The sequence below is a fragment of the Gymnodraco acuticeps genome, unplaced genomic scaffold, assembly GCF_902827175.1.
Source record: "Gymnodraco acuticeps unplaced genomic scaffold, fGymAcu1.1, whole genome shotgun sequence".
Classification (NCBI taxonomy): Eukaryota; Metazoa; Chordata; class Actinopteri; order Perciformes; family Bathydraconidae; genus Gymnodraco; species Gymnodraco acuticeps.
This window is the reverse complement of record NW_022990949.1, coordinates 144143-162312: the sequence shown is the minus strand read 5'-3', so window position 1 is coordinate 162312 and position 18170 is coordinate 144143. Positions and strand designations below refer to the sequence as shown.

Here is an 18170-nt window from a genome sequence, read left to right as displayed (position 1 = left end):
GGACTGATAAAACCTGAAGAATCCATTTAAAGATTTTGCTCTTATCGCCCCTTCGTCTCTAACGGCCTGCTTTCAACTCTTTCTAGGAATAGAAGCTTTGAAGATTGCCACGAGGCGTTACGCCCGCAAACAAAATAAATGGGTCCGTAACCGCTTCCTTAAACGTGAGTACCCTTCACTCATCGTGTTTGTGTGTGTGTGTGTGTGTGTGTGTGTTTTCTCATCAGCACTCTCTTTAACAAGATCAGATGCACTCCATTAGACACATAAGCCTCTCAGACACTGTGTGTGTGTGTGTGTGTCCACTTTTAAGACAATCATTGTAGGTTTTTTAGAAAAGAAAATAAGAACATCAGCACAGTTTTGTTGGAAATATATGCGTTTATTTTTCATTAGTCATCCACCTTTTTTATAGGCTTTCATAGGGATATTTAAATATTCAACTTATTGTAGCTGCATTTTTCCTCTTTTTCACTTTCCAAAGGTTTCACTTTCTTTAGTAATACCTTACCATTAAAAGAATGGTCTAACACTTTTAGGAAATGAGCTTTTTCTCTTTCTTGCTGAGATGCATAGATCGATGAAAACAGGACCGTGTTTCCTCAGAATACAAAAGCACTATTCTGTAAACTTTAAATGTGGAAATCACCACATTTATGACTTCACTGGCACAACATTGGATTTGATTTGACTCATGAAGTTAAACGGAGGATAATGTTTCCAAATCCATCCCCAGCATACACCTGCAGCTGTTTTAATGACTTATTCCCAGCATTATGTCCCCTGTGGCACTGAATGCATATAAAGGAACTGTAGTGGTTGGGTCTGGCGCTGCAGAATGGATACACGTTTCCAAAATCAACCCGTGTTTGGCAGACGGTGATTTCCCACCCTGGTTGCAACCCCTGGAAGTCAGATGTGTTTTAAACGGCACATAAAGGATCAGTTTGTTTCTGTGTCCCAAACGGAAAGCTGGCCTCTGAGCCTCCAGCAGCCGCCCTGTAGTGACCCAGCCTCCTAATCCTGTTAGGCCCAAGTGGCTTAGGCTGCCGGGCCTACAGCTCAGTACCCCTCTTTTTGCCTACGTGTCCGCGCTGCATGCACCATATGTTCTTCATCACATGTGTTCCTGCGCTTTTACATATGCAGTAATATGTCTGAACTTGTCTGCTTTTGCACATTCATGTGGATCTGTCTGTGTGTGTTGTAACTGCCCTTAAAGACCCTGCTTACACTTAATACAGAACAAACAGACAGTTCCTTGCGACTTCAGGCAGGCCTGGCTGTGCCGGTGGAAAATGAAATCAACATTTTTAAAGAGGCCCTATTTAGCTTTTTGGGGTTTCTTATTTCCTGTAGTGTGTCATATTCGTTTTGTGCATTCAAATGTCTTTAAAGGCTAAAATCCCTACCTCTTCTTTCATCGGAAAACAAACACCCTAGATACACAATGATGGTGTTTTTCTTTCCTAAACTTGATCTATTTGACTATATATATTTCTCCTAAATTCACGAAAAGTTAGCTGTTGGAAAATGGCATATTTATTAATCCTCTAGGGAAAATGCAGGTTTCACTCTGATGTTAATATACAGTCACAGTTCAAATACACACATGCAAAAACATGCATCGATGGAGATGTGTAGTTTGAGTTAAGAGTTTCAAGAGTTATAGCTGAGAAAACACTGCACGTAGTTTTTGGGGATATTATAATGAATTGGTTTTAAACTCTAAAGTTACGTTTACCATAACTTTATCGTGAACCTTTTAACCAGTTTATTTAATAAATGAACATGTACGCTTAACAGTTTTCCAAAAAGCTCTAAAAACACTCCAGCCTGACTCAAAGTAAACCTGGAAAGTTTCTGCTGGAAATCCATCTAGCTCCTGTAGCGGACTGCACGGCAGGGACCTCAACATGTTTCTGTTAAATGTTATTTTTTTCCTGGAAAGCAGTAGGAAACTTGGCTCCTTTACCCCAAAAGATATAATGCTTGCTTGTCAATGTGCAGTTAAGGACAGAGTAAAAACACTTCTATTTCACAAAACGTTACATCCCAGTAGATGTGTAAAATGTTCAGTTCTGTAACGGCAAGAGATCTTGTTCTGTTCGGCTAAAGCTCCACAGATAGTAGTATATGTAAAAGGAAAAATAACTCACCTCCGTTACCTTTAACTCTTCCAAAAACAGAGACAAGTTTGAATGAATTTTAGCAAATGGAGGCCACATTTCACACCAGCTACATTTTATGAAAATAAAACAAACTCACAAAACTAACACAGCAGTCTCATGTATCCAGTCGTAAGCTCACTACTTCCAAAACACATGCATTTCACTCAAACCTTACTATTGATAACACTTATAGTTTTTGCATCTGCGCAAGCATGACACTGTGAACGAGGAAGTGTTTTAAATAGAACGGTTACATGAAATACATGTGTTTGGAGAGTAGTGAGCATACATCTGTTTAAATGAGACTTGGATCATACTGCTCAAGTTGTGTGAGAGTTTATAAACATATGATTTGATATAGTTAAGCTGTTGTTAGACGCTGCCCACTTTAAAGGGGCCCTATTATGCTATTTGTGGTTTTCCCTTTCCTGTAGTGTGTTATATACTGTAGGGTTTTGTGCATGTGAATGGTCTGCAAAGGCTAAACTACCAAAGTTGTCTCCAGAGGGAATTTCTCTCCCCCTGAAATGCCTCCATTGGACTCCTTTGTTAACTTCAGTTACATAGTGACATCACCATCTTACACTCGCACTTCTATTGGCAAGCACTGTTCCTTTAATATGTATTTTAGATGTTTGTTGTTTTCAGTGTCACACAACTCTGTCCTTGTGCCCACACCTGTTGGGGATTGTCTCTGGGTTTTGGTCTCTAACCCCGCTTAACCCACCTTTCGGACTGCATCGTCTGCGTTCACCTCGCTTCCTCGCCGTGACTGCTGACCTATTTTCTCTTTCATCTGAGCCCCCCCTCACACACACACATACTCACACGGGTGCCGGCAGGCCTCAGCTGAGCGGGCTAATCTCCTGAAGCATTACAGAGCTGCCGGGAATTTGGCTCGACCACACAAACTCAGACATCGGGGTCAAAAGGGGATACTCGGGCCAAATCAAGCATACAGGGACTAGTGGGTCAAAGGGGAAGAATGAATTGGACATGACAGGGGATTTCAGACAGGAAAACACCAGCAAATTGCTCATAGAAGCTCGAAAATGACCCAAATGCTTCATGTGAATGTACTGCAGGTTTCCCTGCCTCGAAAGCACACGTTTACCCTTTCTGTGAGGGTGGGCGTTCGGTTTCTTGAATACTTTTCAGCAGGATACGTGGTTTTTGTTTGACTCAACTCTAGTTGCTGTGGGGATTTAAGCGCCAGGTCAGCCGGCGCAAATTAAATCGAGCTTAATTTGTCCTGCCTTTAAGTGCGTCTGTATGTGGGTGTACGCTTTATGTGTGACTGTGTGGGTATAGGGGAATTGTTAATTAGTGGATTTAATTAACCATAAAGCAAATGGTAATTTGAGGTTATATTAATTTTAATAAATGCCAGCAGTTGCCAGTGCCCTCTGAGTTTTTTTATTTTTGTAATTCCCCAAAGACACACAAGCACTCACGCTCTGTGTGTAACCAGGGTAGGCAGGTGTCGTGTGACTGAGGCCCTGTGAGTGTTAAGTAACAGGGTGTAGGTATCTTTTAGTCCAGAGGGAGGGAGGGAGAGGGAGCGAAGGATGGAGGGAGCCAGACAGAGAGCGACGGGACGGACACATGGGCAGCTGGGTGGATGGAGAGGGGAGGTAACCGGATCCAGCTGGGGGAACAGGTGCGCGGCGAGTTTACACCCTTGTTTTATAGAAAGTGCGAAGCTTTCATGTTCCCATACACACTAATGCAACCCCATGAAGTCAAGTCAGGGCTGTAGAGTCACCTGACGAGGGGGAGAGAGACCAGAGCGCTGGAGGAGACAAGAATGTCACAGAGTTAAAAGGAAAAGCAGTGAGGGATGTCTCTATACCAGAAATCTAGTATCGAAACAGTTTTCGAGAACCAATTTGATACCATGAAAGACAAAAATAAAAACGAAATCATTAGTGCTAATGTTAGGAAGTGTAACGGGTCGAAATTCCCTCTTTAATATCCATATAATATTGCTGTTAAAAAATGTCGTTCAACAATGGTGTTATACTTTTTTTGTGTCAAAAACTAAATTTCACAAGATGACATTTGAACACACCATGATAACTTTATATTTTACATCACCTATTGTTAATTTTACTGAATAAAACTTGAAAGCAGTTTAACTTAGCTATTCCTGTGTCCTGAAGGCATCCTTGGAAACATCTCGGTTTTACCCGAACACATTTTCTTTCATCCCTGAGAAGATGAAAGCTGTAGTAAAACAAATACTGTCTTGTTTCAGCATTTTTCTATCATCTTTGTAAAAAGGCAATGGTTCTCGTGAAGAAAAAGGTTGCGCCTCCAGATGTGGGGTACTTTCAAAAACACTATTCACATTAGGGCTTTTAATCCCATTTTATTTTCATTTAGGAATATGTGATCGTTATCTTCATCATGTGAGCGACTTCTTCCCATTTTAGCAGTCTTGGGATCTATTGTTGATATATAATTACAGATTTTAGCAGCTTCAATAGATCTAGAGTGAAGGAAAAGGAACAGAGGCACAGTGTACGCTAGGGATATAACGATACCAAAAACTCACGGTACGATAATATCGCGATTAAAAAAAAAAAAAGTCCACGGTACGATATTTATCGCGATATTGAAAAATAAAGGGGAAAAAATGTGATTTTTTTTTTCTTTATTAAATAATACATCTGATTTGTACAGCATTTTAGTAGGATAGTAGTATTTTAAAGTGTCAACAATATAATAATCAGACTGCAATAGAATAAATCAAGTTTCACTTTAGTTTTTCAAGTAACTCCACTCTAACTCACTCACTCACTCACTCACTCACTCACTCACTCAGCGTCATCAAGGTTATCTTTTAGGAATATGAGCATGTCCACATTTCCAGGTAGAAGCTGGGATGTTTGGGCGTTTACAAAATCCCCTGCTGTGGAAAAAACTCTCTTGCTTGGTACTGATGTTGCTGGGACAGAGAGATATGCTTTTGCCATGGGTGACAGCAGTGGGTCAAACTGTGCATTGTCTCTCCACCACTTCAAAAACAATATAGTTTTTGCCAAGAAGGTGAGGCTTATTGACAGGGCGAGATATAAATATACTGTTGGTACTTGTCAATGTCTCTAGGTGTGTACTTGTAGCTCTGTAAATACGATGTCCTTTTGTGTTATCTGTTGTTTTATGTTCATGTTGTAACCTACTTGCTGCCATGTTGAACAGGTCTCCCTTGAAAAAGAGATCGATTGTCTCAATGGAACCATCTGGTTAAATAAATACGACGGTATTGAGACATTTATTTACCGCGATATTCGATATATCGTTACATCCCTAGTGTACAATACAATAGATATATAAGACAGCCTGATACAGTGACTCATCTTTTGAATCAATTTGACCGGATCTACAAAATAAATATCCTTGACTTAAACTTGACCTGCTGCAGAAATGTCAAACAACAAACAACAAAGGAGGTGAAGGAGACAAAAAGTGGAAGAGGAACCATAGTAAAGAGGAAGGAGGCCACTCAGTGAATGGAGGCAGCTGTTACTGTGTGGATGGCAGCCAAAGAAAAACAGCTGGGGGGGGGCAGTAAATGAGTTTCTATAGCAAAGCACACACAGGCACACAACCTTCGCTCGGCAAACACCAGGATGACGCAGCAAATGAGTCCCAGCCTGTTTGTTGCAACAGGTGGACTACTGTTTCAACTCACACACACACACACACACACACACACACACACACACACACACACGCACACACACACACACACAAGCAGCTGCTGGGCGACAGGGGATGCTCTTTCTTGTTGGCACAGTAATATCCCCTGTGTGTTTGAAACGCAACGCTTACTGTGTGTGTGTGTGTGTGTGTGTGTGTGTGTGTGTGTGTGTGTGTGTGTGTGTGTGTGTGTGTGTGTGTGTGTGTGTGTGTGTGTGTGTGTGTGTGTGTGTGTGTGTGTGTGTGGTGTGTGTGTGTGTGTGTGTGTGTGTGTGTGTGTGTGTGTGTGTGGTGTGTGTGTGTGTGTGTGTGTGTGTGTGTGTGTGGACCCCCCTGCTCTTTGTCCTTTTAACGTTTCTTATCAACCCTCATTCACTACAGAGTGGATGAGCAGAGTTAAATTTCACCAGATCCCAAACGAGATCCCATCCAGCATCTGGCAACCCACCGTACATTATCTCCCTTTTTTATTTACCGCTCTGCCCCCTGGGAGGCGGCAAAAAGGGAATCGTGCAAAGTGTGTGAGGGGGGTGTTTCAGAGAGATTAATAGAACAAAGTAAGGAGAGAGATAGCGGTACAAGGGCGGCACAGAGCACGGCTGGCGAGGTGAAGTATTTACGATAATACTTTATTGTCAGATCGAGTCTGAAATGTTTATTTTCTGTTCTCATTTGCAACTTCAACAAGGACAAATATTAAGGTGAGATGCAAGAGAACAAACATTTAACAAGACATAACTATCACTGAAGAGAAACATGCTCAAGACCCTCTAACTTACATTTGACCTGGGATTTAGTTCTGTATTTAGGATTGACTTGATTCAATCGCAGGACCCTGTATCTCTGATTTAATGGTAACAATTCCTATTATAAGAGCTTTTTATTAGAGCACCAACCCTTCATCTGGTATAGGTATGCCACCACCTGCCTGCTATTGTGCAACAAACACAACATACTTTCCTAGTATTGACTTTCCTGGTATTGAAACATGAGGCTGTGATTGTTACTGCTGTTTACAAAGACCAACATTCTCTAACAAAAGGACTATATAAACGCACATCACACAGTCCGACTGTTGGGAATAGAGTTGTGCACAGAGAAAACACACTCTTGGAAACAAATGTAATGCAGGTGCAAGAGAGCTGAGACGTTGCCATGAAGGACCTTTGTGTTTGTTTTGCCTTTGTCAGCGATTAAATTAAGCAAAGCTGGCATTAACAGGAAACTTAAAGGAAATGCCTCTTTGCAATGTGAGACTAGAAGGAGTTGGAACAAGCTTCAAAAAGAAAATGCGGAAATGCCTTAAACCTGCATTGTTTCTAAGGGTCAGGAGGGGGCTACTCCATTGTTTGCAAAAAGAAGTGTGATTGTATAGAAGTCTATGAGAAAGTTACCCTTCTTCTTACTTGGTTTATTAGTTCAGGTAACGTTTTCCCAATTAGTATATGATCTCAATCCTTACTTTCAGGTCTTCCTTAACATGCAATGATGTCAAATTAAGTAATTACTGTCCCATTTTGCGTAAAATAGACGATAAAGCAGAGTATGCTTTAGGGCGGGGCTTCCTTATGATTGACAGGTTGCTGCAAAGGCGTGGTCCAGTTTGGTCGTTGTCTGTGGTATTTTCTTATAACTTTCGTTTCATTGCTGGTTCCAAAGAAAACAAGAGAACATGTAAAACATCAACTAGTGGCTTCAAAAACGATTGTCCACTGACCAATTATTCATGTCATGGTGGCTAGAGGAATTTAACTAAGGCCAACATGTAAGTATATAGCTCTTAGGCGTGTCCATGTGAAAACTCTCATTGTTCCCACACACACACTCCTTCTTCTCAGAGACTCAATAGTTGTACAGATAACCAGTTATACAGTCGGTGCTCTGTATGCCTCTGTAATGATGGAGTCCCAGACAGTTCCCAGCAGAGATGATAACTTCAGTCTGTTGGGCGTCTGCTGTGTGTGGAAAGGATTAAGCCATAATTGAGTTAGCTAACTGTGCCTTACAGGTTAATGGGATTCATTTACGTGAGTATATGCTCTTAACACATTTCTATAATATGAAAAACGGCTCCCTATTAGGTCCTGCTCTGTGTCTCTTTTGTGATTTTTAGCAGCGTGGCTCTGACAATGACATTCGATTCTGTTTATAATTCAGCTTTGTATTTCACATGTTATATCACCACCTCAGCATTAAACAGGTGTATCATACATGATGCAAATTCCAAATGGATATGTGAGCACAGATAGCACGACATTTTGCAGCTGCATATGTAGCCACCATACAGTAGGTGCAGCATAACCAGGGCTGCACATAACTGGTGCGGAGGTGCGCATGCGCACCTCCGCCAAAAAAAGAGCACCGGGTCATTTGAAAAAAGGCGCATTTGCGTACCAACATTGGGAGAGGGAGAGAGAGAAGAGAAAAGAGAGGAGAGAGGAGAGAGAGAGAAAGATATTTGCGAGTTGCATATGAACTCAGGGTCGGCACGTAGCACTGGCGTTATAGATGTTCGCCTAGGGCGCCAGATCCGGGGAGGCGCTGCGCTGGCAGTTCTGGGAGGGAAAAAAACATTTTTGACCGTTGGTGCTAATCCTAATGTTCAGCCTTGATGTAACGACATTCATAATTAAGTAAATGTAACACCCTTTTCACCCCGGTTACACGTTTCATTTGCCCTGTACGATGGGCACTGTAAGTGATGAAAATGGGGGATGTTGGCTTATCTGGCGCCCGCAGCTCACAGCCAAAATACGAGTGAGAGAGTGAGAGTGAGTGAGAGTGAGAGTGAGAGTGAGAGTGAGAGTGAGTGAGTGAGTGAATAAAATAAGTTACATTAATTTTTTATTGGCTATGGTAGGTTATTGGTTATGTTCACATACTTATTTGATTACATCCACTTGTCTAAGATTATCACAACAGAGACTTTCGACCCAAAATCAGCTGTGGATGCAAGCATCTAATCGCAGACTCAACCAGAGAGAAAGAAGTAGGCCTACATCATCAGCTACCATGTCTGACAGAGAGGAAGACAGTGAGGAGAACAGTCAGGAGGGTAGTGATGACAGCTTGTAGGATTACTGGTCGTGCTAATGTTGTCTTGTGTTCACCACTGCATGTGTGTTTAGTGCCGTGTGTCTGGCAAATAAAGTCAAGACCCCCTCAAAAGTGACGGTTTATTTCATTTTAAGGATGAGCACCAAGCAACATCTCCAGGTGCTCCTTTGAGAACCAGGGCAAAAAAGTCATGTGCACCCCTGAGCATAACCCATTAATGCTGAAGAAAAAGCCATCTTAAAGTGGACCTATCATGCAAAATGGATAGAGTATGTGTGTGAAGTAGCAGCAAATTAAAAAAAAAGGAACTCACCTTGTGGTATAACCGGCAAGAGAGAAAGCCTTTGAGCTCCATACTGTTTCAGAAATAATCCTTGATAATCCATGATATGGCGTTTCATCACCGCAGTATTTAGTTTAGACAGTAGCTGCCGGGTCCCGCATGAGCTCAGACCCCTCCTTTTTTATCAATTATACCCAAAATCAGCACTTTTGAAACAGGAAGTGAAATAGAGGGATATGAGGCATGGCTAGAATGGATGATCTGTTTGGTATTTTGAGCAAAACACTTCATAGACATGTTTTTTATATATTTTCATATATCTGAGACCTATGCTATTGCCTAAAAATAGCATGATAGGTGACCTTTAAGTCATGTTTTTCTGAAATCATTACCTCTACAAAACCTAGTTTTTTTTATCACTTTGGTTTGTTTTTATATTTGTTTGTAATAATAATAATAATGCATTTTATTTATATAGTGCTCTTCACAACTCAAAGAGGCTCTACAGTATGAGGGAGGGTAGACAAACAAGGACAGGCAAACAAGTAAGTATAGTAAAATAAAAAGGCAGTCAAGAGGAAGTTGATTGAGAGGGGGTGGGGGCTTATGGGTAGACAGAGTTGAAAAGATGTGTTTTGAGGCGGGACTGAAAGACTGTGAGGGACTCAGAGTCACGGAGATCTTGGGGGAGGGAATTCCAGAGCCTAGGAGCTGCCACTGAGAAGGCTCTGTCCCCAAAGCTGCAGAGTGTGGCTGTGGGAATGGATAGGAGTCCGGCTGCGGTGGATCTGAGGGACCGTGGGGGTTGATAAGGAGTGAGAAGGTTTGTGAGATAAGGGGGGGCCAGATGGTGGAGTGCTTTGTAGGTGAGGACCAGAATTGTGTAGTTGATGCAATGGGAGACAGGAAGCCAGTGGAAATCTTTGAGGACTGGGGTGATGTGATGCCATGATTTGGTATGCGTGAGGAGACGTGCAGCTGCATTTTGAACCCGTTGGAGTCTGTTGAGGGATGTAGTGCTGATGCCGTAAAGAAGTGAGTTGCAGTAGTCAAGGCGGGAGGAAATGAAGGCATGGATTAGTCGTTCGGCTGCGGGGCGGGTGAGAGAGGGTAGGATTTTTGCAATATTGCGGAGGTGGACAAATGTTTTGACTGTTTGCCGGATGTGAGGTTCGAGGGAGAGGGTGGGGTCAAAGATTACGCCAAGGTTGCGTGCCTGATTGGAGGGGGAAACAATGGTGCCATCGATAGTGAGTGTTATGTTAGTGACCTTGCTGAGGGTGGATTTGGAGCCGATTAGGAGGAGTTCTGTTTGGTTGCTGTTCAGTTTGAGGAGGTTATGTTGCATCCAAGTTTTAATAGCTGTCAGACAGGAATCGAGGTGGGTAAGGGGTGGGTTATGGAGAGATTTGGTGCTGAGGTAGATCTGAGTGTCATTAGCATAGCAGTGGAAGTCCAGGTTGAAGTGGCAGAGTATCCGACCGAGGGGGAGGATGTAAATGATGAAGAGGAGGGGGCCAAGTACTGATCCTTGAGGAATGCCTTGGGTGACTGAAGCTGTGGCAGAGGAGTGGTTTGGGAGGGAGATGAAGTGGGATCGTTCAGTGAGGTAGGACTGGAGCCACCTGAGTGCAATACCTTCAATACCAATGTCCCTGAGTCGGGTGAGCAGGATGTTGTGGCTCACGGTATCGAAGGCTGCACTCGAGGTCGAGGAGGATGAGAATATTGAGGGAACCAGTGTCAGCAGTGGTGAGGACGAAATCCAGACTGAAGGGGTTCATAAAGCTGGTTGGTTTGGAGATGGCAGTGAATTTGTTTGGCTACAATGCGTTCAAGAGTTTTTGAGAGAAATGGTAGGTTGGAGATGGGGCGGTAATTAGTGAGGGAGGAGGGATCAAGACCAGGTTTTTTGAGGATTGGAGTAACGGCAGCAGTTTTGAAGGCAGAGGGGACGGTTCCATGGGACAGCGAGGAGTTGAAAAGGTTAGCAAGATAGGGGCAGAGGACGGGGAGGCAGGACTTCAGGAGAGAAGTGGGTAGAGGGTCAAGGGAGCAGGTTGTGGGATTTGAGGAACCGATCAGATGGAGTATTTCAAGTGGGGTAACCAGGTTGAACTGGGAGAGGCGGCGCTGGGGAGAAGGAGTCAGGAGGTCAAGGGAGATGGGGGGAGAAATGGTAGCGGTGGAGGTTGGGGGAGATGCTTGTATATCAGATGGAGCTGAGAAGGAGTGGTTAATGGCGTTAATTTTGTCTGCGAAAAACTGGAGGAATGAGCTGCAAGTAGCGGAAGTAGAAGTAGGGAGGTTATCAGCACGGGTTTGAAGAGCTTGTTAACTGTGGAGAAGAGGGTCCTGGGGTTACGGGAGGGGTCAGTGAAGATGTTGGAGAGGTAGGCAGATTTAGCGGCAATAAGAGCATCTTTGTATGCATTGAGATGGAGTTTGTCGCTTATGTAATGGACTGTGAGGGATGATTTCTTTGAAAGACGTTCAAGTTGGCGGCCTCACTGCTTGTGCGGGTGTGAACCATGGTGAGGAGGTCTTGAAAGTAATGGTTTTATTTTTGAGGGGGGCTAAAGTGTTGAGGGAGGTGAGTAGGGTGGAGTTGAGGTGGTTGAGCAGATCATCAGGTGATCAGTTTGTAATTAGTAGGATAAGGGTAAAACCACTGGCCAGATTTTAGTTAAAGAGACCATATTATGCTTTTAGGGAGTGTTCCCTTTCCTGTGGTGTGTTTATATAGGTTTTAGTGCAATGGTCTCGCTTCTATTGGCTACTGCTCAGACACATGTACGTTATAGGCTAAGGGGTGGGACATCTCTAAGCAGTTGACCAATCCCAACAGAGCCGGTCTGGTTTCAGACAGAGGGTGAAAACATTATTTTGTACTTGGGAAAACAGCTTTGGATTTCCCTGCTAGTGTAGTACACATTTTCCCTTTAGATTTCACTTTTCTTTATTGTTTGCTATTTTTAATATGTTTTACTTAAATGTGCTCTAAATGTATAAATGATGCATGCAATTTGACTTTTTTTCACACACTGTTGCAGTCTTTTGAAGTCACTTTCTCTTCAAGTTGCACACGCCCTCATTTCCTGTGCATCTGTGTCAATCAATGCAGGGCAGTGGCTCATGATGCAGACACACAGGACTCGTGCTGCTGTGTAGTGCTGAGGCCCAGCCTAGAGACTGCTGAGTGCTGACTGATGCAAAATAGAAACACAGGGGTGGAACAGTTAGAGGGAGAGAGAGAGAATGAGTGAAAGCTGAAGCCAGACTGATGGCAAAATAGAAAGAGAGGGATGGTGCACCAGAGAGAAGGGTGGGAGGAAGAAGGGAGAGAGGGAGAGACATTATCGAGCCAGTGTGAGTCAGCAGGTTGACGGAGCTTCAGGGCGCGGCTCCTGCACATCACTGCTACTGTCAGGGTCCCACTCTATGCTGAATGCATCCTGAAGTCCCCCTCATTGTCCCTGGTATAATGTCTGTTTGTTTCTTATCAGATTTAAAATAATAAGTAACATTATTAGCAAGTCAATATCTCAACACATTAAGAATCAAGCGTCAATGAGAAGAGAAGACCTGAAACGCATTGGGAAGATATAGTGTCACTAAAACAGTAGAAAGTGGTAGAAAAGTTCCTGTTCAAGGTCCATAAACCCGGTCCATAAACGGTGGAAACACTAATCAAAATGTTGGCCCTGAACACGACTTAATTATATTCATTGGCAGTCCTTGTTGGACTTGTAAAATGCATAATGTGCGTTTGTGTTTGCCCTGTGTGTGTAGGACCCGGGGACAACGTGCCGCTGGTGTTTGGCCTGGAGGTGACGGACGTGTCGAGGTGGGAGGAGACGGTGCTGAACCCTGCACTGCAGATACTGGACAGCCTCAGCAAGGTGGGGCTTGGCACTCTGAACCAGCTGCTTCATCTGCTGTTGGGACAAACTCACACATCCTCTTCAATGCCTTTTGTTCCTGCTTTTTATCATTCTAACCTTTTTTATTGCTTACTCTGTTTTTTCTACTGCTTTTGTTGTTTTTGTCCTTTCTATCTTCCTTTTTCAACCCGTCTATGTGCCTCTTTTACAATCCGTTTCTTCCCTTTTGTGTACATTCATTCTTAGGTTTTGTCCGTCTCTCTGTATTTAATTCCTAGTATTCCCTTAAAGGTGGGGTAGGTAAGTTTCAGAAACCGGCTCGTGATACACTTTTTGTTATATTCCATGGAATGCTCTTAACATCCCGATAGCAATGAATATCTGAAGTGCTTTGACAAAAAACCCATAAAAAAACGTCATCTGTGGAAGCCGTAATACTGTAAAAAGTACAACCAATCCGTTTAGCCGGGCCGGCTAAACGGATTGGATTGCCGCCCTGTCTGTCAGCCTTCCATCTCGTGCACGCACAAATGTATCTCGTGCCGTCATTGGGCGTGCATTGCGCGTCCATGTGTGTTGGAGGAGGTGCTCTGTAAGGAAGTCTGAAGGAAGGGGCGGATTCTTTTCGGCTGTGTACTTTCAAATTTTAGTGCACTCGAGCCGGTTTCTGAAACTTACCTACCCCACCTTTAAGCACTTGCTTTTGTTCCTCGAGTCCACACACACACACACACACACACACACACACACACACACACACACACACACACACACACATACACACACACACACACACACAAACAGGCTCTCAGAAAATATTCATAATATTTTTTTTAACGATGAATCAGTAAAAAAGCAAGAACATTCTTGTGAGTTCATAAAATGACATCACTTTACTGAAATGCAACCTTAAAACCAGGAACCTTATGCAATGCAACAATATCCAAATCTAAGATGATATCAAGTCTCATATCACAATATATCTATATAATATCAATATATTTTGCCTTACCCTTCGTAACATGAAACTTTTTTTGTTGCATATCTTGTGTGATCATTTTGTTGATCGTATAATATTTCCCATAATGTCTTTGTTGATTGTCTAACTAGTCATTTCAGTGCAGACTTAATCAAATAAATGATTGGTGAATATCTGCCTGACAGTTTACCTAATCAGTCTGAACATGTCTGTAGCATTCTTCCGTAAACGTTATTTTGAGCTACTTGTAACCAACCGCCTACTAGACCAAATCACATGACCATCACGAACTTAAGAACTTAAACTTGAACGGCTTGTTTTATGACCTCAAAATGCTTCATATGTCCTCATTTATAGATAGATAGAATCAGAGGGAAGAAACCCCTCTTTAATGGTCACACATGCAGAGCACACAGCACACACAGTGAAATGGGGCCTCTGCATTTAACCCATCCCAGTACCAGGAGTCTAGTACTAGGAGCAGTGGGCAGCTATTGTACAGCGCCCGGGGAGCAATGGGAGTGGGGGGGGGAGGGGGTTGTCCGGTGCCTTGCTCAAGGGAAAACAGGAATTACTTAGAATGTTCTGTCCTATACTCCTTTCTTTTAACTTCTTACTGTAACTTATTCTTCCACCACTATACCTCTATACATTGTGTTACATGCTTTCTTCCCTTTTCCCCTCCTTTTCCTTCCATTACTTTCAACTTTACACATTTATTTATGCCTTTTCCAACTATCCCACACTTCTTCCAGCTTCGTAGTTCTTAGTTAATAGCTTTATTTCATAGACGCTCTATTGAAGGAACCATGTGGAGTTTTTCCTCTCATTCTCTCCAGTCGCGTATAATAAATTGTGGGTTTCGTTATGGACTCGGCTCATTAAAGACGGCAAGTGCAGAGTTCCTGAAACTGGTATGTCTGACAAAGATAACATCAGGTGTACTGTTTGGAGATGCAGGGGTTAAAGCAAGTCAATAAATAATTAGTGCTAAAGAGCAGTGCTAACTACAGGTGCTAAAAAAACTCCCCTTAAGGACATGTACACGCTAACCTCACGCTGACCTCACTAAACTATTTGAAAAGGTTTGTGGCGTGTTTGACACTGGAGCATTTTACAACATGGCCCAGTAAACTGTTGTTGACTTGTGTGTGTTGTTGGCACAACAGCCATGTGTAATACTTAAAGCTTAACTAATCCCCCTCAGAGCTTTGAGTTCAGGGGAATTTCAGACAACCGTTTTAGAAAGAATACTTTGACTCGGGTCAGAGGTCATTCTTCTGTTTTTTGCTACCAGCCAAGATAAAAAAAGTTGTAATGGCATTTATCGGTTTGAAGAAAAGAAAACATCTATTCCCTCAATTTTTCCCTTAAAAATGTATCAAATATATAATAATAGTCTTCAAGGTTTTGTCTCCAAGTTGAAATTCCAGTTTGTTTGTACACTAGTGCACATGTGACATGGCAACACACACAGCTATACCCCAACAAAGGCACTGATGAAGAAGACTACTGGATGATATAAACAATGCACATTTGAATCATAAAAAAGAAATAAAACTCTACAGTGCATATTTTTTCACAATCTATCAGGGTGAGGAGCCAGCGATTCAGCCAATCAGAGTGCAGGGGGAGGAGCAGCGGAACAAACGGAGCCGAAATACGTGTGATCTGTGTGATAAGATCATCATCGGAGACCTGGAGTGGACAGGTGAGGCATCTGCTATATAAAAAACATATTATTACTCTTACATGCAGTGCTGTTTATCAATTTAGATTTTCTTTTGGTGTGGGTGTTCGAGATATGAGCTGTTGACATGTCTGCCTTTTCTTGAATATATATATATATATATAATATAAGGGAACTAAATGGCACTTAGCTCATCATGCCTAAAGCACAAATAAAAATACATCTTTGAAAACTCATCTTTAAATGTTGTCATACTCCAAGGGCAAAAAAAAGGTACCTACAAAGGCCACAGTGTCATAAAGAGTGATGACAAACCTGATCACCCCTGATACCCTGCCTCTTGAAACCAAATCCCTATTTATTTTTCTTGTTGATGAATCATGTTCATGACTCATTGAGGTGAAACGGTCCCATGTCATGCCAAATATATCCAACACTGTCCTCTTGTTTCTTTTCTTTACCTGCAGCTCACCTGAAATCCAAAAAGCATCACCATCATGTGAGGAAGAAGAGGAAGACTGACTCAGGCTGTGAGGTCTCCTCCTCTGCTGTGGACAGCGTCTCTGAGGACTCCTCTGCTGCTGTTGCCCCCGGCAGCACAGAAACCTCTCAGGAGTCATCCCCAGTAACCGTGACAACACACAAGGAAGTCCCTGTGACTTTTTAAGGGTGACCGCAGACTCTGGACATCTTCACTCAGGTTCCCAACACTGTCCTGCACAAACAGCTGTTTTCTTACCGTCCTTATAGGGCTGCTAACTTGGTTCCCCTTCTGTTTGATCGTCCTGGAGTACTATGGGATGACACAGGAATTTATGACACTGAATGTGGATGCCAATGAAGATACTCGAAATTCACAACGTATTTTTTTACCTTCATCCGTAAAGTATATAACCTTCAAGCGGTTCATCTTGAGGCTGAAGGACGATTCAACATTGGAGACACAAAGGATAACCTTGACTTTTGATGTGTGATTTTGAAGGTTGCTTTGTTCCCCTTGCCTGTTATTTAAAATAATTAACTATTTTTTCACTTTAAATGACGTGGCTATTTTTCATACTGTCCTTATCTTCAATTTCGTATGTGTTAGCATTTCTGCATTCGAGTTTTTGAGTTTTTTTAAACTTGTCTTTAGCATAATCACATTCTCTTTTCCCTTCATCCACAAAATTAACATTTTCAAAAAAATGAAGGATTTTAAAGTTTGTTTACCAATAGAGGATGTAGTGATTTGATGTGGCAAACTCCACGTCTGTGCCTTTAAACTGCATTATCTCTAATGGCCAGCAGGGGGCGACTCCACTGGTTGAAGTGGGAAGTTTGATTGTATAGAAGTCTATGAGAAAACTGAACTTAATTCTCACTTGATTTGTTACCTCAGTAAACATTTTCCCAATGAAACTTGAGTTTTAAGTCTTCCTCCATGCATCATGATGTTAATTTTGTAAATGTTGTTATTATTTAGAGTAAAATACAAAAGCGTTCAAAGGCTTAATTTGTCGAATGCACAATAGATTCAGCTAAGTTCTGGCAATGAAGGTCTTTAGTCCCAGACTGATCGAACAATGCGAACTAGACGATAAAGCAGGGTATGCTTTCGGAAAGGGGGGCTACCCTGCCATTGATAGGTTGCTACCACCGTGTTGGTTTGCCTATGTGTTTGTCTTACGACTTTTACCCTTTCAGAATGTGTTTTCAGTTCATGCTCCAACTGTTTGTGGTTCCAAAAAGCCAAAACGCCCAAAACTCAAGGTTTGAAAACAACAGTCCACGATAAATCGGTGACATCACAGTGACTACATCCACTTCTTATAAACAGTGAGTGCTTATGTGTCACTCAAGTGATTACTAAATGAAATCGGAGAGCATTTCAAATCAGCTTTAATGTACCTTTCTACCAGTCACCGCAAAGCTTACACAGCACAAAGTGTTCGCATTAAATACGTTTCCCCAGCCCTTTGTGTGATAACGACTCGTCACCTGATGAGTGCTGTTGTCTGTCAGCGCAGCTTAGCGAGCGCATTTCTGTTCTGACAGTGCTATAAATGGCCGACTGCTAGCAGAGAGTGTGTTTGCACGTCTTTGTTTATCCAGCGGCTTGTCGTACCCTCTTTCAAACCAAGGTGTGCCCGCCTGCTGCCAAACCACTTACACAATCGCTGGCATGGCTCCAGAAACCCTCGATTGGCGCTCCCTTTCCCTCGCCTCACCTGCCACTCTTTCTTCTCACATACCCTCCCTCCCTTCCTCGGAGTTGGACAATTGTTCCACATTCCCGGCTAACACTCCATCATCTCTTTCTTCAAGTCTTCAGTCCGGGTTTTAGACGTTTTCTTTCAGCGTTGTTCACAGGCTCCCAGTGTTTGACCTCATCCACATGACTACAAATATTTCCAGCCGT

General features: G+C 42.6%; 1 protein-coding gene across 1 annotated transcript in view; it reads left to right on the top strand.

Moving 5' to 3' along the window:
* trit1 (tRNA isopentenyltransferase 1) overlaps positions 1–17170 on the top strand; it is a 46932-nt gene extending 29762 nt beyond the window's left edge. Inside the window, 4 exon segments of the mRNA XM_034235039.1 lie at positions 87–164; positions 13009–13118; positions 15673–15790; positions 16237–17170. Coding sequence (XP_034090930.1) covers positions 87–164; positions 13009–13118; positions 15673–15790; positions 16237–16436 — 506 coding nt within the window. The 3' untranslated portion in view covers positions 16437–17170.
* Positions 17171–18170: the final 1000 nt, after the last annotated feature.